The sequence below is a fragment of the Chaetura pelagica genome, unplaced genomic scaffold (genome assembly GCF_000747805.2).
Source record: "Chaetura pelagica isolate M959 unplaced genomic scaffold, ChaPel_1.0 scaffold3, whole genome shotgun sequence".
NCBI lineage: Eukaryota > Metazoa > Chordata > Aves > Apodiformes > Apodidae > Chaetura > Chaetura pelagica.
The window spans coordinates 10,908,219-10,935,414 of record NW_009952974.1 but is presented as its reverse complement, the minus strand read 5'-3'; the positions used below and the strand labels follow the sequence as shown (position 1 = coordinate 10,935,414).

Sequence of the window (27,196 nt, the reverse complement as noted above, 5' to 3'; positions counted from 1 at the left end):
TAGGGAAACCAAAGAAAAGTAATATATAATATAGTAATGACTTTAAATAAGCCTAATCATTGTCCATGTCCCAGAATAGAAATACATACTATTAATTAAAAGGCAGAAGATTTAAACAAATTAAGTGGACTACTTTTTAAAACAACATCTCATCAACATGCTCAGCCTATAATACTTTCAAGATATTGTGGAAGCTGAAAGATAAATTATTTTTGTACCTATGATGCTTACTTGCTAATACATGCATGTTCTGAGCTGCAAGCAGTTTATTCAAGAGGTGCATGTTGGAGAAGGGACGTGGTTAGAGTACAGAACAGTGTGCTTTCTCTTCATTGTATTGGGAGTCTTCTGCATTTTCAGCTTCCTGTGGATTTAGGCTTAATTCCTTTAATTTGAAAGCCTGTCATAAGTTCTGTATTAAATGCTCTGATAAGTTCAATGTTTGCATAGGTCCTGAAGCTGCATGGTGATGTGATGTATAGGAAAACACTGATTACCAACGATGGCACCTCTGTGGGAGCTGGCACACCGATTGGTTTGGCAGTTGATCCAGCAAGAGGGTAAATTTCCAAAATTGCTGTTGCTTTTGCACATTAATATATTCTCCACAATTTTTAGGTTCTTCAGCTTCCATCCTGGATTTGACCTGGTTTTATTTTTTCCCACATTTGTGCAGAATTTACTCTTTTTAAGCCCTAGAAAATAATCACGTGGCTTCATAAATTGTTCTGTAAATATTCATTCTCCTTAATTTACCATCTACTCATATGTTATTTTTTTTTAATTAAAAAAGGATCTTAGAATATTATGAAGGTGAAAAAATCTCAGAAAAATGCGAACCCAGAATAGAGACTTAAAAAGTTTTTCTTTACAAGATATTATAAATATTTTATGCTGTTTGTCTTAAGGCCATAGGTAGCAGAAAGACAGCTACAGAGGAAGAATGTAATATTTTAAGTAGCATAGCACTAAACAAAATTTTAATGTTCTCCTCCAAAAAGAGCAGTAATTTGCTTTTTCCAACAGAGTACTCAAAATTGCAATATCATGCTTTTTTTCCTCCCCAAAATCACAGTATTCCATAGGACCATATTAATAATGAGACAGTTCTGCTGGTGACTTGGCAGGCTTTCAGATAAATTGATGCCTGACTACTTGTCCCTAGTTGGAGTGTGGCTGCCATGTGCCCTGTGTGTTTTTTCAGTTACTGAGTCCAGAACAATGCACATATGCTCCAGATCCAGATAATGGAATTCTGTTTCATAAAGATTTTTTGAGCTTGTAGTTCTAATCACAAATTGGAACAAAACATCACTGCTGAGTTGTTGCAGCCATCTGTGAAACAGACTTATTATTTTCCAGCTTTCTTGTTTAAGTCCAAGTACTCTTGTGGGTGATACAGGGGAGCATATTAATTTCTAAAAATGATTTGACAGGCATTGTTCTCTTTCTGAAGAGAAATGGGCATTTCTCTTTTTCAAGAGAACAAGCATTTTTCTCTGTTTTTCAAACAAGATCTCTTTTTGATTGTGGTCTGATCCAAAGTGATCTCTGTTCAGCATGTGCTGAAGTGTTTGGCTGAGGAAGATGGATTTAAGCATATGCTAAAGTGACTCTGGTCCATTGATCTCTGATACCAGCTTTGAATAACAGATATGGTAATAACGTGTGTTACAGGAAGCTGTACTGGACAGACCAAGGAACTGATAGTGGAGTCCCAGCAAAGATTGCCAGTGCAAACATGGATGGATCAGGCATACAAACCCTCTTCACTGGCAACCTTGATCATGTAGAGTTCATTGCTATTGACATTAAGGAACAAAGGTTGTACTGGGCTGTCACAAGCACGGGAGTGGTAAGAGATTTATTTTTTTTTTAAATTATTTTTTTTTTTTTACCTGTCGATCTATCCCTTCATCTGTCATTTGCATGACTAGTTCAGTTACTTTAGTTTACTCATGTAACTGGCAGTTGCAGGACTGAGCAAAATCAGAATGACTGTTGTTACTAGTTACCATTAAAAAAAATAAATTAATTTGAATGAAAAACCAAAAATCATTAATGGCATCTTGCTGATCCTTTCCTTCCTACCTTGTACATAAAGCTTTAATGTATGAAGAGATGTTAGTAGCGTGTGTTGCATTTTAATTTTGTACTGTGACATTTATCTTACACGAAATGTAATATTAAGCTTTAAATTGATTTCTTAGATTGAGAAAGGCAATGTGGATGGTACGAATCGTGTGACTCTGGTGGTTCATCTCTCTCATCCATGGGGAATTGCTGTGTATGGTACCTTTCTGTACTATACTGATCGAGATTATGAAGTTATTGAACGAGTTGACAAGTCCACTGGAGCAAACAAAGTAATACTGAGAGATAATGTCCCAAGGCTTAAGTGCTTGCGTGTGTATTACAGAGACAGTAAGTATTTGCTGAAGACATATTTCAATATATCCAATTTGTGAAAAATTTAACTTCCCTTGGAGACAGAATGCATGCTTTTTCAAAGCAAATGGTTTGATAAGGCTTTCAGGAAAAATGTTAGAAGCATTTACCTGGTTTTGGTAAAGACATGTTTCACAACTCAGTTAATGTATCTATTGGTGTTTTATTTTATTTGGCTCCATTGATCTTAGATTAAGGGAAACCAGCAAATCCATTGGTAATGCTTATGTGCTAAAGTGTACAGTGTTTAAGATTATTTTTTTTTGTCAGCTGACTGTGAATACGATACAAGTATTTTAATTTGGTTGTAAGTCTGGGGGTTTGTGATGATACAGATTTTTATGGCTTGCCATGTGTGTCTTTCACAGATTCTGCTGGTTCCTCAAATGGCTGCAGTAATAATATTGGAGTTTGCCAGCAACTTTGCCTGCCCTTACCTGGTGGATTATTCTCCTGTGCCTGTGCTACTGGCTTTCAGCTAAATCCTGATAACAGAACCTGTTCCCCATACAGTTCATTTGTGGTTGTTTCTATGCTTTCTGCAATTAAAGGATTTAGTTTAGAAACATCTGATCACTCTGAAGCCATGGTACCACTGGCAGGAAGAGGTATGTGGATATGGTAGCAGGTAAAAATCTTGTCATGCTGAATACTTTGGCATTTTTTTTTGCATAGTACATGTTTTAATTAAGTTATTTTATATAAAGTATAATGATTACTTTTTAAAAATGTTTCAGGACGAAATGCTCTGCATGTGGATGTTCACATGCCTTCTGGTTTCATTTACTGGTGTGACTTCAGTAGTACAATTTCTTCTTGGAATGCAATTCGCAAAATTAAACCTGATGGTTCTTATTTTAGAAATGTTGTTACAAATGGAATAGGACGAAATGGGATCCGTGGCATTGCAATTGATTGGGTAGCAGGTAAGCTTGGTTGAATTTAGGAGAATGTTACTCTTTAGGGATTGTACAATTTTTAGACTAGCATTGGTGGATCCTAATGGAAATACAGTGAATGCAAGTCCCATGGTTCCAACCTGTGTGTCTATGGGCTGATTTTATAGCAAGAGGAAGTAAGAATGGCTCTTATGTTTAAATGTATGTAAAAACAGAAGCTTACCAGAGCAGATGTATAGAACCTTTTATCTCATGATAGTTTCTGATATTTGTCATAGGTATCTTTTCTTATCTGTGCATTCATAAGTAGCTGTTATCTGGTATATCACTGCACTTCCATAGTGGAAAACGTATCAATGAAGAGTGCACAAAAGTTTTCTGATTACATTGTTGATAAGAAAGAAGGACCTTTCATCTACCCTCAGTCTGTTGCAGGCAAATTCTATAAATGTCACTGTTTAGCTCAGAATCAGCAGTTAAACCAATGACAACAATTATAATGAAATGTAAAGAAAGCAAGAATACTTGCTCTTTGAACTTTAATTTTCCCACTTGCACTTCCTATTTAAACATACTAGAAATTAATTCAAGTGTTCATCAACTCTAAATAGGTGACTGTTGCCATTAATATATTTATTTTATATGTATATATATACACGTATGCTTTGCAAACATTCTGTTGATTGGTAGGCTCACTGGGATGAGTTTTAGAATAATCACCTACTATATACATAATTTAGTTACTGTATATAGTGCTGTGCCATAACATGGATTTTGAAGCTGTGCACTGTAAAAGGTAAAATGGTGAGAGTATGGAAGGGCAAGGCAAAGTCTTAGATGGGTGTCTTCTAATTCCTCAAATTGTAGGCAAGCACCTTATACTTCCAGCTACTAGGCTGTTTGTGGATATTAATTTTATAGTTTAGTATTTTATCAGCTCATGTGTCTCAGGTGTTGATGGTGGGTTTTTTTTGTTTCCCCCCCCTTCTTTCAATGCAGGAAATCTTTACTTCACAAATGCATTCCTGACAGAGACTTTTATAGAAGTTTTGCGTTTAAACACAACTTATCGCCGTGTTCTTCTTAAAACTACCATAGATATGCCAAGGCACATAGTAGTTGACCCAAAAAACAGGTATCTGTTCTGGGCAGATTATGGACAAAATCCAAAGATAGAACGTGCATTTCTTGACTGCACCAACAGAACAGCTCTTGTGTCTGAAGGCATCGTCACACCTCGTGGGTTGGCCATAGATCACAGCAATGGCTACATTTACTGGGTGGATGATTCCTTGGATATGATCGCAAGAATTCAGCCTGGTGGTGGTGATGTTGAAATTGTGCGTTACGGCAGTCGCTATCCAACTCCCTACGGCATCACTGTCTTTGGAAATTCTATCATCTGGGTGGATCGGAACCTGAAAAAAGTCTTCCAAGCCAGCAAGGAGCCGGGCAATACTGATCAGCCAACAGTAATACGAGACAACATCAATTGGCTAAGGGATGTTACCATTTACAACAGTCATTTCCAGTCACGTTCACCTATTGATGTCAACAACAATCCTTGTTTGGACAACAACGGAGGCTGTTCTCATCTGTGTTTTGCCCTGCCTGACACACAGGCACCCAAATGTGGTTGTGCCTTTGGAACACTAGGTAGTGATGGCAGGAGGTGTTCCATTTCAACTGATGATTACCTGATTTTTACCCTTGAGAATGCCGTCAGAAGTATCCACCTAGACCCTGAAAATCACAGTCCTCCGTTCCGCACAATCAATGTGTTGAGAACTGCAGTGGCCCTGGATTTTGACAGCACAAACAACCGAATATATTTTACACAAAGTTATGCTTCAGGGACAGGAAGAATCAGTTATGTTAGCATTTCCTCAGGAACTGGCTCTCCAACAGTAGTTGCATCTGGTAAGTGCACTGAAAAGTAATTGGATATTGAAAAAAAAAAATTGACTGTAGCACCTAGCGATAGCTCAGTATGTATTTTTATGCTAATGGTTAAGGTAGACTATTTAGAATAATAGAATTCCAGGTTGGAAGGGACTTCAAGGATTATCTGGTCCAACCTGTCTTGACAAAAGCACAGTCTAGTTCAGACGTTTGATGAAATGCTCCTCTTGACTGTTCTCATCAGTTTCTTCCTCTCCTGAGATTCTTATTTCATCTCGATCACAATGAAATGGTAACATACAACTACTTAAAAATTAATACATATATATATTTATGAAAACTATGTAATAAATTAAATTATATAGAGAAAATTAATATTTTGGAGTGAGGAATTATTCCTGCTACTTGGAGAACAGCAACCAGAACTTAGGCCTGTGTGAGGAAAAGGCCTTCATAACACTATTACATACACAGGACTACTGGAATACTAAGAATCATAGAATCATAGAATCCTAGGGGTTGGAAGGGACCTCAAAAGATCATCTAATCCAACCCCCCTGCCAGAGCAGGATCACCTAGAGCACATCACACAGGAAGGCGTCCTGTTGGGTTTTGAATGTCTCCAGTGAAGGAGACTCCACAACCTCTCTGGGCAGCCTGTTCCAGTGCTCTGTCACTCTCACAGTAAATTTTTTTTTTCTGATATTCACCTTGAACCTCCTATGCTCCAATTTGAATCCATTACCCCTTGTCCTATCACTGCTCATCACTGAAAAAAGCTTAACTCCATCTTCCTGACTAAGCATTAGTCCTTCAGGTTATTAGGTGTATGAATTGGCACTGCTACCAGTGGCATTTGTGTTCCAACATTATAGTCTGCAAAGAGTATTGCAGTATCTCAGGAAACTGTACTGTACTTGTGGTTGTGTGTGTTTGCTTGCATGTGTCTAAGACCTTGGGACTCCAGATGGCATAGCCTTTGACTGGATCAACAACAGAGTTTACTACAGTGAATACCTCAATCAGACCATCAGCTCAATGGCTCTGGATGGCTCTAACCGCACAGTGATTGCCCGGGTTCCACGCCCAAGAGCCATTGTATTGGATCCCTGCAGAGGGTATGTCTTGCACTTTGTGTGCTTTATTTTGACTGCAGGTGAAATGACAGTTTAAACTTTAACGAAGACTGCCAGATACTTCCTGTTCTGAGCCCCAAGTTCCAGCTGCACATAACCTTCCTAGATCTAACTTTAAGTTTTCTAAGCTCATCTCAGGCTCAAAGGTTTGAATTTTCTTCTGAGATTTTTGAAGTATTTATGAATGCATATTGGATAAAGCTCCAATTAGTGTGAGTGGGAGCCAGGCACTGGTGGGGGTTAGTGAGAATGGTATTCAAAGCAGGTGTTTGTCAAGCAACTGACCATCCTCCATTTGCTGTGCAAGGCAGAAAAACAAAGGGCATTTGTTGAAACCAATATTTCTTTGAGATTATCATGTCATGATAATAACATGGTGCTGTCAAGAAATCTCCAGAATTTTATATGATCTTCCCCTTTTTCTGTTGTATTTCCTGAGTGTTTCAAAAGAATTCTTGTTTCACTATCAAAACATTTCCTGAGCGGCTGGAGGCATTGCTGTATTATACTGTATTTCAAATGAAGAAAGATAAGGTAGAGATTAATTGACCTTACTGGATTCCCATAGGAGCTGGAAAAACTTTTCTGAAGTTCATTCCAGTGGAGCCTAGTGATCCCTGCTAGAGGATTCCCTTGTTGATGTGGGCCAAAATAGAGCAAGTTCTTTTCCACCAGTTTTTCACTGCACACTTCATTGAGAGACACCAGGGTGGAAATACCCTGGAACAGATAAGAGTTTTGTGAGCTTTATTTGCTGAAAACATAACCTTGCAATCATGTTATTTACAGCTATATGTATTGGACTGACTGGAGTTCAAATGCAAAGATAGAACGAGCTACACTTGGAGGAAACTTCAGAACACCTATTGTGAACACCAGTTTGGTATGGCCAAATGGGCTTACCCTGGACTATGAAGAACAGCAGCTATACTGGGCTGATGCCAATCTGTATGTGTTGATAACATATAATTTTCAGCATTTATTATATTATTTTGTTCTCCTGTCAAGCTCTTTCTCTTCCTTTGAATAACCTCATCTATTACTTGTTAATCCTTCTTTTATTATCCTCATTGCAAATAACTTTTGAACATCCTTCATCTTCTCACAAGGTTTATTCTTATATGGTCTGCTTTTCCCAGACAGGAATCTGTGTGGTAAAATAAACCTCTAACATTTATTTTATAAACAATGTTTAGAAATCATGTCCTTGCATGAACAGTGGGTATTGGATCTCCTGGCCTCAGCATGTCTTCTGCTTCCCCGCCAACTTTTGCTGAAATAGTCATTAAGGGTGAGAGGTGATAAGGTGATTGTGGGTCAGTAGTGCTGTCTGTGTGAGTGAAGAATGGTTCACATGCAGCAGAACTTGGAGCTTGATTTTCTGGGGCTTCCTGAAGTCTTGTTTGTTGGAATTTTGTTTCTGATTGCAAACACTGTTCCTACGTTAGAATCAGAACTGGAAGATCACCTAGGAAGAAATACTTGCCATATGCTATATATTTGTGGCTATTAGATGTTATATTTGTGATTGTTATTATATATTAGAACTGCCTTTCCCTCTTATCTCCTTGAGTTAGAAATAGTAGAAAATGCATTATTGTATTTTCTGATAGTGTAAATTTGGATCTGCAGAGGATAAAGCTGAAATGATATGTCCTGTTTCATGGGACTACTGGTTTTCTCCTGTTATTAACATCATACCCATGACAAAAGTTTATTCTCTCATGAAGTTTTACATTAATTTTAGCTCTCTCAAGCATAATTGTTTAAAATTTCAATCTTCAGCCAAATTACTTACAGTATGTTATTCTATCAGTATTACAGAGCTGCAGCTCTATATCACTATTGAATCCAAAGATTGGAAAATTTGTAATTGTTAACTCATAACAGCACCCTACATATTAGTGCACGTTATTGACATGGTGGATACTAGTTGCAAGACTAACTAGAACATGGCTTTATATGTAAGTTGAAAGGCTTCTTTCTTTTAGGTTGTAAACATTTCTTTGTTATTTTAGGCAGAAGATTGAGAGATGCACCCTTAGTGGTACAAATCGTGAGGTGATTGTTAGCACTGCTCTGTACCCGTTTGCAGTGACGCTGTTTGATCAGCACATCTATTGGACAGACTGGAGCACACGAAGCATTTACCGAGCTAATAAGTATGATGGTTCAGATCAGATTGTAATGATGACAAATCTTCCGCAAAGACCAATGGATATTCATGTCTGGGCAAAAAGTAAGCAGCAGAAGTGTACCAATCCTTGCAACCAGTTCAATGGTGGCTGCAGTCACATCTGTGCACCAGGTAAACTGTTATGCTTGATAATTGTAAGCTATTAGGGTTGCCTGTATTAGAGTTCATAGTATAATGGTCTTAGTCGCATGGGGACAGCAAAAAACTTCTTAGTGTTCTTAAATATTTAATATATATTTTTCTTTTATAAATGCAATCAAAATTATTGCCATTCAAGGTCATAACATTTTACCTACACTTGAGGGTTTTGTCTGAGAATTCTCGCAAATAAAAATAATGGGTTTCTCTAATTTAAACCAAAACACTCTTTTCTGGGGTTTTGATTTCTAATTTCCCCTTGGATGAGACATGAAGTGAGCTCTGCAGCATATGATGACCTTAACAATACATAGTGATACACTGTGTGCCGAACAGATGTTTTCTATCACATCTGTAAAAAAATCTTCATGGTCTATATTTCTTTATCAAATTATATTATGAAGTCTTTCGCTAATGATTAATTTCCAAAAGAAACATTTCCACTGCCTCATTTTAAAAGTTGGACAATTACTGAGAAGGTAGCACAAACAAATCGTGAGGCAGATGTCCTTTTGAGTGTCAGACTCCAGAAATACATTCTGTATCATCAACAGCATACTAAGGTGAGACTTGAATGATGCATGTATCGTATCTTGTATCTTGTGCATGAGAGAGTCAAAGTGCTACAACAGTTCATAGTAAAGGAACCAGAATGGCAGCATGCTCCGTAAAGCATACTAGTTCCAGAACTGATTAATGTGTTGTGGATTTTTGGAAGTTATGATCCTTGACTTTGAAAACCTCATTCAACACCCGCTTTTACTTTTAGCATCTTAAATGCCTTTAAAAATCTATCTTGCCTGAAACCATCTCAAATATTTCATTAATTTTGAGAAGAGCAGTTAGTCTAGTGCAAGGAGTTTTGAAAACTCTTGTTTTGATTTTGAGCCTTAGCTGGTGTGGCTCTGATACTTTAAAGCATCAGATGTCATATTGCTGCCACCCAAAAACTATTTGAACAACACACAAAAATTAAGATACTCCCAAGTTCTGTCCTCAGTTCCTGTAGGGAACTCTGAAATAACTCTTGTGGGTTTTCACGGATTTGCATATGCTTAACGGAGATAAAATTCTGTCTAAGTCACCACACTTTTATCTAAGCAGATAGATCTTAGAGTAGTTGTGAGAATTTCGTTGCCTTTTCTTGTGTTACAGCTGTAAATTATTGTACAGAACTCTATCTAGATAATCAGTGTTAAATTTGTTTCCTTTTTTTCCTCTCTCTCTCTTTTATTTATTTATTTATCTATCTATTTATTTTTTTTATTTAATATGTATATTTAACTGTCAAACTCATACAGGTCCAGCTGGTGCAGAATGTCAGTGCCCCTCTGAAGGTCGCTGGTATTTAGCCAATAATAACAAGCACTGTATTGTGGATAATGGTACCAGGTGTGATACTGGTTTCTTCACATGCCTTAATGGGCAGTGTATCTCCGAGCGATGGAAGTGTGACAATGACAATGACTGTGGTGATGGCAGTGATGAGTTGGAAAGTGTGTGTGGTAAGCATTTAACATAACTGCATGAAAAAGGGATGCAGACTCTGTCTTGCCTGTACTGTATTTTCTGTCACTTTGATGGCTTTATGATCATGGATCTTGTGGCTGTAGTTTGAAATCCATCCCTTGATTGCTCCCAGATTTGAGGCCTGAGTAGCAACTGATTTGCTCTAGAAAGCTAAAGCTAAAGCACTATAGTATTGAATTTTCATCATGTATCAAAATCTACTTTGTTTAATCCAAATACGTATTTTGCTTTTCATGCAGTCCGTTTTGCAGCTGTGTTTGCCCTGGCAGGTAAAAATATTGTGATTTGACTTGTTACTGTGTCTGAGAAGTTAGATTACATTTTCTCCACCTGTCTCTACATATATATATTTACTTCCTGCAGCTTTCCATACTTGTCAGCCAACAGCTTTTACCTGCAGTAACGGGCGATGTGTACCCTATCATTACCGCTGTGATCACTACAACGACTGTGGAGATAACAGTGACGAAGTTGGTTGCTTGTTCCGGACTTGTGACTCCCACACAGAATTTACCTGCAACAATGGAAGGTGTATATCTCTCCAATACGTCTGCAATGGAGTAAACAACTGTTACGATAATGGCACATCAGATGAGAGAAATTGCCGTAAGTTTATCCTCATTACCTAGCGCACATTTGAGTTTTTAGTCCAAGGAAGCAAATGTTTTTGCATGTGATGAATTATGACAAAATCAGCAAAGTGGTTAAGAATTCTTTCTTTACATTCAGATTCTGCTTTGTGTTATTTAAAGCAAATAGAATTGTTAAAATATATTCTGGAGTACCGTAAGATATTACGTAATAACTATTGCTTTAAATAGTCTGCTTTGATGCAACAAATGCTTATGCAGTACTCAGTGTTAGGTCGTGTGAGTAATCCTGTGGACTTCAAAAAGATTATTTCAGATTAATTGGATGCAGGGTTTATATTTTTGCAGGATTAACCTGGAGTTTGACACTGAGTTTTTACTTTGTGTCATGCTGTATTAATGATATTAGTTTGAATCATTAGGAGTGTGTATTGTGACTCTTATACAGACACAGTTTATTAAATTAAAAATTACATTCCTTATAGTTCTCAAAGTTACAAGTTATGTTTGTTTCCCTTAAGGTGTAAACTGTAGTTAGTTCAATGTTGACTACTATTGCAGTTAATCAAACTAATAATGTCTGCAGTAAAATTACATTCTTTGGTGAAAAATGTATATCTAGAGTTAGTGAAACTGATTGAAGTGTTTTTAGAGAAGTTTTGGTATTATTTTTTAACCTTTTTGTGTGCACATTCATGTTTTTTTTAAACATTATTTGTGGCAATTTTTTTATTTTCAGCAAATCTGAGTATTTGAAATTACTGGGCTATTAGCCATTTGTAGGTCTGCTAATTCAGATGCAAATGCAGGCATTACAGTGAGAATACATGTCAATTTCCATTCCCTCACCCTCAAGTGTTGTTGGCATGTATTTATTTGATCATGTTTTTGTCAGGATTTTTGTCAATAAAAGCAATTGTCTGATTGTGTCCGTATAACATGAGCAATTGGTGTGCACTTTCACAAGTCAGTGACATAGGACTCTTTTAAACAATGTTATGTATTTTTCAATGAGATACCGCTTGATGGTATTTTAAAAAGCTCTGAAGAACTTCTGATTTATTTTTTTTTTCTCTCTCCTTAAAGCGGACCGCACTTGCCAATCTGGTTTTACAAAATGTCAAAGCACAAATATTTGCATTCCTCGAACATATTTGTGTGATGGTGATAATGACTGTGGAGATATGAGTGATGAGAGTCCTACTCACTGTGGTAAGTCAACTGGGCATTGGTTAATTTTTTTGGACTTCAGTAATTTATTCTACTGCTCTTTACCTCCCATATAACTCCCACCTGTTCTCAAAATACCTGCTCTTGTAATACTGAAGAATTGTATGTTATATACATTGTATTATTAGCTCTCAATTATCTAAATCATGCTTTTATCTAGTAAAAAGTAAAATAATTTTTTGCAGCATTTTTATACAGTATTTGAGGGATCATAGCTTTTGCTTATTCTGTTCTGTGTCCTTTATGGTTTACAAGGTAATTGGCACTTAAGTATTGTAGTTAATTGACTTTTTTGGCATATTATGATATTTTTCCTTCTAGTGAAATTGCATAGTCTCAAATGCAATTTCTTTTACCTCTTTCGTGTAGTTACATGTAGTTAGCATATGATTCTTTGGTCACTGTATCTTCCAGTTAGTGCATGAAAGAGTCTAGTTTTCAATCAGCCTCTATTGCCAACCTGCTTATATTTGCTAGCATAGAGATTTGTGTCAAGTAGGAGCTAGGTAGTATTTTTCCCATACAAAATGTTTTGGATCAATTTGTAAAATATAGTGAATATTTTTCAGATAATGATTTATTTATCGTATAACCAGTTATGGATTATTTTTGTTTTCACTGGTTTTCCTAAAGGTACCTGGCTTGAATTAACTTTGTAACGATTTTTCTAAAATTATTGGTTCAATTTTCCTAGGCTGAAGTGGCCACTCTTTATCTGTGCACTGCTACATGTCAAATATAAGTGGCTGTATGTACAGACATAGTCAATCTTGTGCTGCTCATGAAAGGTCTGCTTTGTCACTTCTACTGTTTAACCCAGCAGCACCACTGAATTACTTGAATTAAAAGGTGGTGAAGGGCAAAAAAGGGGAAGAGAAAGGTAACAAAAAGAAGTCACACATAGGCTTTTTCTTCCAGTCTCACTGACTTGCACAAATAATGAGTTTCGTTGTACATCTGGACGTTGTATTCCTGCTCATTGGTACTGTGATCAAGGCATAGACTGTGCTGATGGCTCTGATGAACCTGCCTCTTGTGGTAAGTTTATTTTCAGAAATTACAGCACCACGGCTTATGGGAAATCAGTAGTTTCTGTTGTAGGCAGCAACTTGAATCCAGACTAGGTGGAAAATAAGTATCTTCTAAGGTTTATTCATGGACCATAAATGATCAGAGTCACTGAAGAATTCAGGTCTCAGATACTCAGAGTTGTGTATAGAATATGAAGGCTTTTAATTGCCACAACTGATTGCTCTTAAAGCAATTATTGTTAATGTATAACCTCCTGTCTCTTTATAAGATGTGAGGGTGGTAAATCAAGTAATCAAAAGTAGCCAGCACTTTGATACTGTTTTGGATGTCAGACTCTACAGGGAGTGTGCTTGCGGTGCTGCATTTGGGGGAAAATTGTGAGATGCAGAGAAATGATTGATACAGTCTGAGGTAGAGCATCATAGATTAAAATAAGCAAATCCTGTATGTAAAATAGAAACTTATGGTAAGAAGCAGTGGTGAAAAGAAGTGAGTGATCTCCAGGGAGGAAGAGGAGGTTCTAACTGAAGTCACTGAGAATTGATATTACAACATATTAATTGTTGTCACTGTAAAAGTCGGCTTAACACAAGGCAGAATAGATTCTTCTATGATTTAAGCAGTGCTGACAGCTCACTTTGCAGATTGCTGGAGTTGCACCTTTAGCTTAAGAAACATCCCATAGCTTATACCTTAGCTCTTACATTTAAACTTCTATTTCACATTTCACTGTCATAAGATTCTCCCTGAAATACCTTCCTCAGCAGACCTTTGTGGCAGTGCAGGTTAGTTTAACAAGCAGAGTGACTGTGTTCATTTTTAAGTGTCCCAAGTGCGGACTTGTTCAAGTGACCAGTTCAGATGTGATGATGGAAGATGTATTCCAGCAACATGGATCTGTGATGGTGATAATGACTGTGGGGATATGAGTGATGAGGATCAAAGACATAATTGCGGTAGGTGTTATATGCAAATAGATACTGTACTTTGTTTGTCTTGCAGTAATTTTTTTCAGAAAGCAAGCAACCAACCCTCAAACTTCCTCATCCAATATTTTTGTCCATAAAAGTGTGTGGGAAACTACATGGTTTTGGCATAATTTCTTTAAAAATTAGTGAGCAAAATAAACATGACTGTTTTGAGAGTGAAAAAAGAGAAAAAGCTTCACCAAACTTGATTCTGCTTCTTGAGTCTTTTAACAGCAGCTGAACATGCTTGCAGTCCTTGCCCTTTTTAACTGCAAGGGTGCTCCTTCTGTTTGTTCTCTGGAGCACAGAATACCTTGAAGCAAGCCAGGGGGTAAAGAGTCTAGGCCCAATACTTGTTCAGCTCCCAGAAAATCTGGCCAGACATGTGAACAGCTTTTACTGAGAATCCAACAAGATCCAGAGTTCTGCACATGCCAGCATTGCCGCAGGAAACCTAAAGTGCTTTGGCTCCCACTCAACCTACATGAAGAGCAACGCTCAGTGAAAATCAGTGAGAATGCATTTATGAGAGGGTGCAATGGTATTTATTACTGCATGTGCATCCAAGCATGGCTCAGTTTTGGACTATGGGTGGATATCCAGGCTGTGTGTGTGGTGGGGGAGGGTGTCACACACACAGAGTGTAACATGGTGTGCTAGTGAGCATGTCTCTTCCAGCAAACCGCAACTGCACAGCAGCAGAGTTCCAATGCATCAACAACCAACCCCCACTCAGGAGGTGCATTCCTTGGGCATGGGTCTGTGATGGTGATGCTGACTGTAGTGATGCATTTGATGAACACCAGAACTGCACACGGAGATCTTGCATGGAAAATGAGTTTACTTGTAGTAATGGCTTGTGCATCCGAAACACATACAGGTTTGTAACTACCTGAGCTGCTGTAGAAATTCTCAATGTTTCCTCAAAGTGAAGGAGCTAATTCAACCTTTATTTCCCACTGTTTAGTTGTTAAGTAGATCTGCATATTTGAATAAAACTATTTATCTGCTCTGCATGCTTGCATTAGTTTTAACATAAAAGCGCTTGTGAAATTCAATGTTAATATCCCTAGTGCTCACCATTGGCCTTTAATTCTTTCTATTGTGCCTAGTAACCTCTCCTGGAATTATTCTGTCCAGCATGTGGGAATACAAGCAAGCAGGACTTGCAGGATCAGACTGTATATAATAATATGGAAAAGACTTTCAGAAATCAGGGTCGTATCGGACCTTCTTTGGAAATCAGGAGTGTGTTTCTATCCATCTGCCTTACAGATAGTGATTCCTTTCTTCTATTTGAAAAAAACATGTTCATTTTTTGTCAGATGTGACAGGCGGAATGACTGTGGTGACAGCAGTGATGAAAGGGGATGCATCTATGAACCATGTCAACAGCACCAGTTCACTTGTCAGAATGGGCGCTGCATTTCCAAGGCCTACATCTGTGATGGTGATAATGACTGTGGTGATGAATCTGATGAGCTGGAACACCTCTGTAGTACACCAGAAGCGACCTGCTCTCCCCATAATTTTAAATGTGACAATGGAAACTGCATTGAGATGGTTAAAGTCTGCAATCGATTGGATGATTGCTTAGATAATAGTGATGAAAAAGGATGTGGTATGTGTAGATTATTTGCTCTGTCTTATTGAATTGAAAATGCTTAGGCAGTTTAAAAAAAATAAAATTAAGACAATTGCTTAATTACAGTCATATCTGTTCCATAGTTGGCTCTAAGAAGAATTATAAGAAATGTCTATATGTACTTAAAAAAAAATAATTAAATTATACCATTTTAACAAACCATTAAAATTGGCTAGTTATAGAAGCTAAATATGTAGTTTTTATACATATTGCCCTTACATTTCCAAATTACACAGTTCATAAGTGTATATTTTCACTCAATGTGTTTGGTGACAGAAGTCAAAGGGAATAGAATAATTTATAGTAGATGATATTCTTTTCCTTGCTCCTCTATTGTAGCAGCCCAGATCCATATTCAACGTTTTCAGGGGGTAGCAGGGAGAGAGAGAGAGACAGTACATTGGGAAGTGCCTGTGCTATTTTCCTTGAACAGAACTCCTTTCCTTCCCCAGGTGTAAATGAATGCAGTGACCCTTCAATCAGTGGATGTGATCATGGCTGTACAGACACACAGACAAGTTTCTACTGTTCTTGTCATCCTGGATACAAACTTATGTCTGATAAACGGACTTGTGATGATATTGATGAGTGCAATGAAACTCCATCAGTATGTAGCCAGATTTGTGAGAACACAGCTGGCTCCTACATCTGTAAGTGTGCTCCAGGCTATATCCGGGAGCCTGATGGAAAAAGTTGCCGGCAAAATAGTAATATCTCCCCATACCTTATTTTTAGCAATCGTTACTATCTGAGAAATCTCACAGCAGATGGCCAGTCTTACTCTCTCATTTTGCAAGGACTGGGAAATGTGGTGGCACTGGACTTTGACAGGGTTGAAAAGAGGTTGTACTGGATTGATGTGGGGAGGAAGGTCATTGAACGCATGTTCCTAAATGGAACAAACAAAGAGGCAGTGATAAGTGATGGTGTGCCCAACGGGGAAGGTATCGCTGTTGACTGGGTTGGCAGGTAAGACAACACGTTTTCTGTCTTTCTGAGCTACTGAGGAAATGATATGTGAGGTAGTTAATCTTAGGGTTTTTTCTTTCACTTCATATGAAACTCCCAACAAATGCCGGTATAGTTTTGCATTGTGGATGCAGTTATACAACTGCTTTCAAATTGTTTATCAGCATCTAATACATTGTGTAATACTTTAATTACTCTCACATCTGGTTTACAGAGGTTATATCAGACTGGTGCTTTTGCCAATAAAGTAGTGCATATCACCCTTGGGAAAAACTTGTTAGGAAACCATTAATGAACAGAGTAGGTAAGCAGACAGGTGGGATATTCCATGTGGCTATGGGGTAGGGATTCTGAGCATATGCTCTTTATTCCTTTACTAGTAGTTGTTGGAGTTGGGATGCAGGCTTCACTCAATGCATAAACATGTTAAAAGATTCCAATGAAGTAAATAATAGTAAACATTAATGAAATTTATCTCCTCCACCAATGCAAGGAGCGTATTTCTTTTTTTTCTTTAACTGACACTCAAACCATATGATTCACATCATTTGCTGTAAGGAGGGCAGTATAAGGGTGAGGTAATTGGAAAGTACTTTGCATTAAGGTAACTTCTATAATGGCCTGCTGTGTGTCAAAAAGTTGGATTTACTCCCACAGAAGCTCTGTCCTTATGTGGTTCCCTCTCTGACAGTTTTTTAAACTGTCTTTCATCACATTCTGCTTTCTGTGAGCACTACTATCAGTATGAAAAATTTAAATATCATGGATCAGACTCTGCAAAATAATGAGTGGTTCAAAAAGTCACATTTGGAACTTACATGAGAGTATTAATAGGAATATGTCAATATAATAGTTTTTGGTTTTAAACCAGTTTGTCTTCAAACCTAAGGATAATTAATGTTGCCAGCAGACTCAAATGCATTATAATTCATGGAGAGGTGAGGAAGGAAAATACTAAGTTTAGCTGAAGTGGTCCTACTGCCCCATTAACTAATGCACTTTCTGAATTATTTAATCTACCATTAGTTCTTCAGTTAGCTTTTGTGTAGGTGTTTCAGAAAGGCTGAAGAACCATACAATGGTAGATAAAGTTTCCTGCTCACTTGGATCACAGGGAGAGGACTGGAGTATGCCATGAGGTACAGGTTGGCGAATACTCCTTTTCCTCCTCTCTGGTGAAATGGTACTACTGCTTAGAGTGGTTTTAGACAGAGACTGTATCTGTCAGCCTATTTCTGGAATGACCCTGTGGATGCTGGAGCAGATAATTTGTGCAGACAATTTCAAAATAGCCTGCTGTAGTTGTAATTAAATTAAATGTTTTGTTTTGTTGGAGGTTTTCTAAAATTATCGCTTCAGCTTGCATGGTTTCTTTGATTATAATCGTGTGCAATTCTTAGGCAAAGTAATAGAAACGTTAGAAAATTCTAGGTGAAGTTTAAATTAGGCCATCAAACTTCTAAGAAATTTTCAAAGAAGAACCTGGCAACTGTTCTACCTGTCAGAGAGCAGAGTTGCCAGCATGGAACAGATGAAGATTGTCTCCAATACTTTAAAGCCCTGGTCACAATGCATTGCACTGCATGTCTGTTTTCCTTCTCCTCTTTGCTGGTCATTGTTGGTAGGAAATGAAGAGAAGAGAAAGGAGGTTTAGGGATTTATAAGTGAATGGCATGTTATTACTGAACCTGCAAGTTCAGTAATAAGTCAAGTAATAAGTCAGTAACTGCAAGTTTGACTTCGGCACCAATGACAGTGGTTGCAGGAACAGCAGGAGTAAAAATGACAGTCTGAAGCACAGTGTGGAAGAGATGTCAGATGAGTGTTTTTCCATTACAGTGGTTATATTGCTTCTAGGGGGGAAAAAAAAAAAGTGAAATTTAAGATTTTGTGAAGCAAAATATACCAAAAAAAGTAAATAAGGTTAAAAAAATTAACTCTAAAATGTTTCAGAAAACTGTACTGGGTCGATGCCTACAAAGATTGTCTCTATGTCTCTGAACTTGATGGAAGATTCCGGAAAAAACTGGTGGATCGGTGTGTAGATGTCAACAACACTTTCTGCTTTCAGTACCCCAGAGCAATTGTTGTTCATCCAAAATACGGGTATGACATTTCAAGAGTGCTTCTCCTTTCTTTTGCAAATGCTCTTGCACTGTCTCTGAAAAGAAATTTTGGCTGCTTGCACTTAGATGTGCATGACATTAGTTCTTAGTTGCAGCTTAGGAAAAACAATAACTTGTTCTTCATGGGTATGTATGCAGGGCTGTCAAATATTATGGAAAGTGGAATTTGTTTCCATGTGGACAAGGAAGTTTTGCTTGCAGGGCTAAAAAGATTGATAGAAGTGTTCATGGCTTGACAGACAGTGGGGCTGCCAGCTGCATTCTTCAAAGATAATTGTGATCAACTGTCTGCTGCAGCAATTAAAGTACAAATACATTAACCTTTTTTATGTCTTCCTCAGTCTCAGCTTTAGTTCTGTTGCAGGAAATACTAGATTTGACAGTTGGCTTTTAGTATCTACTACAGTATGTTTTTACTTTAACCCTAACTATAAGTATTTATTTTAACAGACAGGTTTACTGGACAGACTGGGCAGATCGAGCCTATATTGGACGAGCGGGCATGGATGGCAAGGAGAAGACAGTGATTATCTCTACAAAGATAGCGTGGCCCAATGGACTCACGATAGATTACACCAACGATAAGCTCTACTGGGCAGATGCTCATCTAAATTACATAGAGTACGTACACAGAAAAGAGCAAAACAAATTAAAAGTGCTCATTTCAGGTTGCAGGGATAGAATTTATAGATGCTGTAAACATTGTACAGATTTTTACTGATTGACTCTATAGGAAACCAGTCAGAAAGTCTGGAGTAGTAAGAGATAGGAATCACTAAATAGCACAGTAGCTTAGTTCCTATATTTGCATCCTAAGTCCTACTGGAATTGGTCCAAAAATTATAGTGAAGAGAGTCTTAGTTTTTGCTAAATATGCAAGTTTTCTAGGTGTACAACCAGAACCAAAGCAAAATCACTATTTTTTCTGCTTCTTTTGTTTCTGCATATAGATAAGAGTCAAGCTGTAACTAAACTAGTTATGTGCTAATAAAGTAGTATAAAAATCATTAGATGTCTGAACATTTTTCTGCATGTACAACATGAAATTTCCTGTTAGCATATGGTGTGTTTTTGTTAATCAAGAAAAATCTGTTAATTGCTTCTAGTGATAGAACATTTCCACTTAAATATTAGTAAAAAATAATAACTAGCATTCTGGTTGTTCTCAAGGTATTGAAACACTTCAAAAGCAATCCTTCATCTTTATGTTGGTATTTCTATTTGTATTCGTATTTACATGTACATTTAGATTAATTTTTAGGCCTATTCTTATTTACATTCATTCTTCTGTCAGCTTTTTCTATGCTGAAGCCTTAAAATGGTCTTTTAAAAATATATATATTAGTTATATACATACTGTTCTACTCTTTTTCTCTCATGTATTTAATAATCACTTGTAACAAGGTGATAGTAAAAATTAAAATCTTATTAAAGTTATCTCATCAAGGGGGGCTTTGAATCAGTAAAAATTAAACTCTTATTAAAGATATCTCTTCAGAGGAGGCTTTAAATCAGAAAGATATGTAAAATTTAGGAATATAGGCAGCCTATAATAAAGTGTTCCATTATCAGCAGTCTGGGTGATTCAGGCAAGCTAGTCTCCTGTATAACAAAAATAACTTGCTGTAAGGCAGTAAATGTGCAAAATTTCATTGGACTAGTTGATATGCTTCTGTGGGAAGACTTTACATTTTGGTGGATGTTCCTCTATTCCATTTATTTGCCTAAAATAATGGTTTACTTTCCTGCATTTTTTAAATTTAAATTACTGAGGACAGTGCTCTATCATTAGGGACTAAAGAAGCTTCAGTTCCACATTGCATGATCCTGGTCACTAATAATGAAGTACCATAAGTGTACACAGAAAAAGATGTGAAGATATTTTAGCATTTATTGGAATGTTTTGCACATACTTTTCTTTGTGTAGGTACTCTGACCTGGATGGACACCATCGTCACATAGTATATGATGGGACTTTGCCTCATCCATTTGCAATAACAATTTTTGAAGACACGATATATTGGACTGACTGGAACACAAGAACTGTTGAAAAGGGAAATAAATATGATGGATCAGACAGGACTGTTCTTGTAAATACCACACACAGGCCATTTGACATCCATGTTTACCATCCATACCGACAGCCATTTGGTAAGAAAACAGAACTAGGTTTGCATTTAGTGGGTTAGCTTTTATTTGGAGACTAATTGTAAAGGGTCCTCAGCGCACTCAGCTTTTGCCTTTGCCGAGGGGAATAAAATGCACAGAGTAAATGTAGGCCTTTATTTTGCATTTATAAATCATGTCTTCTTTGAATAGCAATGACTGGAAAGGCATAATTTTAAATTAGTTTCTGAAATTTCATGCCTTAATAGCATACATTTCCTGTGTATGAAATCATATGTGTTTCTCTCCCTAAGTGCCTACTTTTCTGTTTTGTTTTTCATCTTGCTACATTTGAGCTTTCAATACAATATTGGGGGGGGGTGTCTGTTGTAGATTGAAACCTTTGTGTCCTGGGATTTGCAAAGTATGGTAATACTTATTCTTCTGTTTTACCAGTTAATAATCCTTGTGGGACCAACAACGGTGGTTGTTCCCATCTTTGTCTAATAAAGGCTGGTGGTCAGGGTTATTCCTGTGAATGTCCCGATAACTTCATGATAGTACAGTTGGGCAGTACAGCCCACTGCCTTCCAGTGTGCTCTAGCACCCAGTTTCTCTGTGCAAACACTGAAAGGTAAGTCCATTGCTCACCACCTATTTTTTCCAATGACTTTTTAAGGATATATTTTATCCCTAAGAGTTTAGTCTCCTCAAAAGGGCAGGAAATTAGGGATTGCTTCTGCTCTCACTATGAGCTTCTGGTGTGCTTCCAAATACAAAGCCAGGACCAGACAGGCTTTCATTTTGGAAAAATGCTTCTAGACTAATTGTTTAAGTAGTATTTATTTTATTTTTGTCATGATATATGACATTGGTAATGTAACAAAGTTTGGGTTGTTAAAACACGTACCACTTCAGTTGAATTCACAAACCTGGGACCTAATTTTATTTTTGTACATCTGTTACAATATCTCTTTTTCTGCTAAATACATTGTTTGCCAGCGGCCCAGAAAAGCCACTTATGCGATTGTGCCTCCACAGTCCTTTTTCTTAAGCAACATCAGTGGAGGAAGAAGGATAGTGTTACAAGAGCCATTGTACTGATACTGTGTCACCCTGGAGCCTGTGAGGCAGGTGTGCTTATTGGGTGGTGGCCCTGTTGAAGTTCTCATGGTAAAGTTCAGGTGAATTATTGAAATGTTACCTCATAAAAAATCCACAATTAAAAAAAACATGAGATATGGTTACAATGAATATACATGAAAATTAAGTCCTTCTTAATTTGCAGTGAACTTCCTTCTAGAGAACCACCAACATAATCTGTTTCTGGTGACAGTATTGTGGCAAATTTTGTTAGCATTTGACAGATGAAATAGAAGACATGAAATTGAAGATGTCTCAAGTTTCAAGAAATAACACTGAGACAAGACTGTTTTTTGTGCTGTAAAAGGATGGTTGTGTATCTGTAGAGACGTCCTCAACAAAGAAAAAACTGTTCCCTCTTTTTAGGTGTATTCCTGTGTGGTGGAAGTGTGATGGACAGAGGGACTGTCGAGATGGCTCTGATGAGCCTCCTACCTGTCCACACCGATACTGTGCTGTTGGTCAGTTCCAGTGTAATGATGGGAACTGCACAAGTCCACATTTCTTGTGCAATACTCAGCCAGATTGCCATGACAGATCAGATGAAGAACCTGTGCTTTGTGGTATGTTGCAACTAAAAAGTTAATTGTTCTGCCAGTTTAAAATGTGTAAGTTATATGTTAATTTCACAATCATAATCCCTTTTTTACAGATGAAAAGGTGTGGTAGACAAATGCAGTCTTCTTGAGTCCTATACCTGCTTAGAACAATTTCCTTCAGTGCAAAAGCAGAGTAAAGGAGAGCAAAAATATACTGTATCAAACCATAAACATTTTCTATACCTTTGAGACAGATTTGCACTGGTGTAAATTACAATCTAAGGTATAAAATACTAGAAGCAGGACCCACTTTGTTTTGTTCAGGATAAAACCATGGTGAGTATGAGTAATCTAGGGCTTCCTAATGGCCAGGTCAGTCTACCAGGTATGCTAATTTTCCCTGTATTCTAGAGGATAGGACAAAATTATTTCACCCTCTGCATTGCACAAGATCCAGTGCATGTGGGAAGATTTGTTTTGGAGAGCTGTTTTGTGATGGCAGTATTCTAGAAATTACGCTTGTAATGTTAATGTTATTCCACATACTTGTGCCTAATTTTAAAAAGAGCATTCTTAGGTTTTGTTGTATGGGTTTGTTTGTTTTTTTGTGGGCTGTTTTTTTTTGTGTATATGTGTGTGTTTTTTAAATAAATAATGTAATTCTGGCAGTTACAAGCTTAGTATCTTAAAGAGGAGGTGTGCATGTGGGAAAGCAGCTTGGTTGTATAATTGATAGTTTCATTGCCCTTCATTAGCAAATTGTTTCTAACAATGACAGAATTAAATGAAATGTCAATTTTACCTGAGTTTCAAATAGCTAAGCTCTTAAGTGTGGCACAGGAGGATATTAAATAAATAGAAATGTGGCAGCTGCATGATGTGTAACCAGTTTTAACTGGGTAGAATAAAAGTCAGTTTCGATCTATATAATTCAGTCTTCTACTCATCATCTCATGTATAGGAATAGAATCCTTTTGTCTGGAAAATGTATGGAAATAATAATACACTGTTTCTTCTTGAACAGTTTGGCAGTATATATGAAAAAGTAATAGGATGGTGTCTAGTGAGACATACAAAGCCTGGAAGCAGAGATCACTATTGACTCCTATTTCTATAGGCCTTCAGAGCTCCCCCAGTTTGTCAGTACTGCTGACAGCAGCATCCAGTGCTTTGCCTTTTGGGAATAGAGGCTCAGCCTTTATAGGTTATGCAGCTGTTATTAGCATGATCTTCTGTGAAGTATTCTGACATGTTTATACATAGAGAAACAGACTCAGTAGGCAAAGTAAATCTAAGTTGGTAGTGTGGCCAGAGTCACAATGTCACTTAGCTCCTCTGCAAAGTGATTGGGAGCCCCTGCCTCAATCATGTTTGAATGCTGGGTTTACACCCCTTTGTTTTGGGAGAAGACAGTATCTGTCTCACTCCTAGAAAAATGTAGAACTTTGGTGAGCTTGTCTGAAGATGCCCCTGGGATATGTGTCATATGACATTAGAAATATGCGCCTTAACTTAGCAAGTAAATGTGACGTTTTATTTTTTACTTTTTTTTGGTAACTTTTGCTGTAGACGTGATAACTGCTCAATTGATGTAAGAGCAACAGACCATTCCTGTAAGTTTCAGTATCCTAACAACCAATTTGTATTCTTTCAGCCAATCACCAGTGTGAAACTCATCAGTGGCAGTGTGCCAACAAACGATGTATCCCTGAAGCATGGCAGTGTGATAGAGAGGATGACTGTGGTGACAACTCAGATGAAGACAGTACTTACTGTGCCAGCAGAACCTGTCCCCCAGGCCAATTTAAATGTGACAATGGCCGCTGCATCCCACAGTCCTGGAAGTGTGATGTGGATGATGATTGTGGTGATAACTCTGATGAGCCATTCCACGAATGCAGTAAGCACACAGCTGTAGTAAGCTGCCTACGTTATAGTGCACCAAAACCAGAACAAACTGCATTACTTAATTTTCCTGAGATGGAAAATTTCTTGGAATTGAATATTTTCTGCAAGCTAATTTCAGTCATGTAGTGAAGAGTGTTATAAAACACACAGGCTATAGGATAACTTACTACTTTTTATTCCTGAAGGGGAGAAAAGCTTATTTATTTATCATGGCCAGATTATCAAGAGCTGGCAGCATCTCTTTCTGACTTGCTTGATGCTAGTGGCATCCCTTGCTTGATCCCTAAAAACACTTTGCAAAAAGGATGGATATATGCTTATCCATTGCCTATGTGAATGCGGTGAATGCCAGTTCACCAATTTTTACCTTATTCCACTTTGTAACATGACATATGTCAGGCTTTTTACAAAAATAGTTTCATTTCTTGAAGCTGAAGTTTTTTATGATAATAGGCACATGATTTGAAAACAAAAGCTTACAAGAAGAACAGTTAGAGCAGAGCACAGTCTAGCCCATGTTTAAGAGCAGGATTTTCCTGTGTGCTCCAGCATGTCACTTTGAGTCAGTGGCCATCTGGAAGAAGTTGAGACCTGGTTTTGCCATCTGAGGACAAGCTGGTTCCTCTGGCATCCAAGTTTGTGGCTTCTATTACTACTGTTACCAGCTCTAAATATTTCAAGGAAAAACATACTGAATGTTGTTTGAACCTGTCATGAGTTTGTAGCATATGCAAAATACAAGCAGCATAGATTGGAAAAGATAGTAAAGTGAGATATATTTATTGCTTTTTCTTTAATAACACAGAAGTTAGCAGATAGCTCTTTTTTAGTAGAAATAATTGACTATAAATTATAGCAGATTTTGAGAGGTGGAATAGCAAGGAGAACATTTTAATGACTGAGTAATACAACTAATGCAGCTAACTGACGAATGTCTTTTTCAGTGGGCCCTGCCTATCGGTGTGACAATCACACACAATTCAGCTGTAGAACCAACTACCGTTGCATACCATTGTGGGCAGTGTGCAATGGGAATGATGACTGCAGGGACAACAGTGATGAGCAAGGCTGTGGTAGGTTTGGAGAAGGCTGTTTCAACATAACTTTGTAACTGAAATACTCAATTTACAGACACCTTGGATTTCGGAAAGTTTTCAGTGATAATGTACCTAGTCATATTTTGTGTTGTATCAATTAGTTACTCTGATAGTTATTTATCTTCAGGAAAAATTCTGTGTGCAGCAATTAATTTTGCAGTTTGCATGTTTATGATCTCTGAGGATCAGGATTTTATGATTTTGCCCAGTATCTCATCAAATGAAACAAGAAATTATTTTACTTGAGCTCAACTATTTATACAATTAAAACTGACGGTATTTCCTACATTTACTTCACTTTACTTACCTCCCGTGTTGATGAAAGCATCAGTATGGGAAGTATATTGACTCTTGCATTTGTGTTGAAACCTCTTATACACAAAGCTCAGAGGACATCAGATTGCTATATCAAAACCAGAAAAGATTTGACAGCATAATATGCCTTGAGGTCAAGATGCCCTTCTTGGACAGTACTAAGTTCATCTAGTTTGTCTTTCCATCTCAGTTCTGTATAGTTATTGCGGCTGTTTCTTCATCACTTCTCTATTACTTGGCCCAGTCTGTGGCACAAACATGTTTGTCTGCTTCCATTGTCTTCTGTGCATTCCGTCTTATCCAAAGGCTATGCTAATGTGTGCTGTTTTGTGGCAAACCGTGTTCACTGCAGAGGAGATGACTTGCAGTCCTTTTGGAGATTTCCGTTGTGACAATCATCGCTGTATCCCGCTGCGCTGGAAGTGTGATGGAGATAATGACTGTGGAGATAACTCTGATGAGCACGACTGCAGTGAGTTATTTTTTGGCTGTCATGGTATATTCCAGCTTTTGACTTAACTAGTCTTCTGCTTCTTGTGAGAATGGGGCAGACAGCTCTCAACTGCGACTATTCTGTTGTTTTACTCTATAGCCTTTTCTTTGCTGAACTACCACAGTGATTTCATAAGGAAGCACATTGGATCCATAAAACCACTAATGAATCCAGTCATCACAACACAAATTCCTGTTTTTAACTAAGAAGTGGCGTTGGAATTCTGCTCTGTGTGCAAGAGTAGTACATAGTTCTTTAAACGATGAGAGTGGATCTTTTTCTTTTTGATTTTGAATAAAAATTCTTGTATAATTCTGTGAAGAGGGACATAAAATGTTTAATGTAACTAAAGAGTATTGGGGGAAAGGCTGTTTTAGTATAACTGTGTTTTAAGGATTATGCCACGTTATATGCCCATATTACTTTTGTCTGGTTTAATGATACAGGTGTGAATGTTTAAACCTACATCTGGGTAACTTTTCATATTTGTACATTCATTGAAAATGAAGGTCCCCGTGAGTGCACAGAAAGTGAATACCGCTGTGACAATTTGCGCTGCATCCCTTCCCGGTGGATCTGTGATCACGATGATGACTGTGAGGACAATTCAGATGAACGTGACTGTGGTGCGTATTGTCTGGGTATTCATGTTCACACTTTTGGTCCTAATGTGAGGAAGTACTCTGCAAAATGATCTTTTATGGCAAGCGCATTTAGTGGAGTAAGGCTGTCCAAATCACTTTAAGTTATTCCACCAAAAGTAGAGGATACCACAGTTTTAATGG

The 27,196-nt window shown here is 37.5% G+C and overlaps 1 protein-coding gene across 1 annotated transcript in view; it reads left to right on the top strand.

Annotated features, from left to right (window-relative positions):
* The window catches only part of LRP2 (low density lipoprotein receptor-related protein 2), a 109,960-nt gene that overhangs the window by 62,595 nt on the left and 20,169 nt on the right, over positions 1–27,196 (top strand). The window contains exons 35-60 of the mRNA XM_009996130.1: positions 451–560; positions 1,678–1,855; positions 2,211–2,424; positions 2,817–3,056; positions 3,186–3,374; positions 4,347–5,267; positions 6,202–6,367; positions 7,175–7,333; positions 8,404–8,693; positions 10,022–10,225; positions 10,614–10,856; positions 11,927–12,052; positions 12,989–13,108; positions 13,927–14,058; positions 14,749–14,950; positions 15,396–15,691; positions 16,168–16,684; positions 18,638–18,790; positions 19,261–19,431; positions 20,738–20,961; positions 21,373–21,550; positions 22,426–22,622; positions 24,253–24,498; positions 25,451–25,579; positions 26,271–26,390; positions 26,921–27,037. Of these exons, the coding sequence (XP_009994432.1) occupies positions 451–560; positions 1,678–1,855; positions 2,211–2,424; positions 2,817–3,056; positions 3,186–3,374; positions 4,347–5,267; positions 6,202–6,367; positions 7,175–7,333; positions 8,404–8,693; positions 10,022–10,225; positions 10,614–10,856; positions 11,927–12,052; positions 12,989–13,108; positions 13,927–14,058; positions 14,749–14,950; positions 15,396–15,691; positions 16,168–16,684; positions 18,638–18,790; positions 19,261–19,431; positions 20,738–20,961; positions 21,373–21,550; positions 22,426–22,622; positions 24,253–24,498; positions 25,451–25,579; positions 26,271–26,390; positions 26,921–27,037 (5,842 nt within the window). The remainder of the gene's footprint in view (positions 1–450; positions 561–1,677; positions 1,856–2,210; positions 2,425–2,816; positions 3,057–3,185; positions 3,375–4,346; positions 5,268–6,201; positions 6,368–7,174; positions 7,334–8,403; positions 8,694–10,021; positions 10,226–10,613; positions 10,857–11,926; positions 12,053–12,988; positions 13,109–13,926; positions 14,059–14,748; positions 14,951–15,395; positions 15,692–16,167; positions 16,685–18,637; positions 18,791–19,260; positions 19,432–20,737; positions 20,962–21,372; positions 21,551–22,425; positions 22,623–24,252; positions 24,499–25,450; positions 25,580–26,270; positions 26,391–26,920; positions 27,038–27,196) is intronic.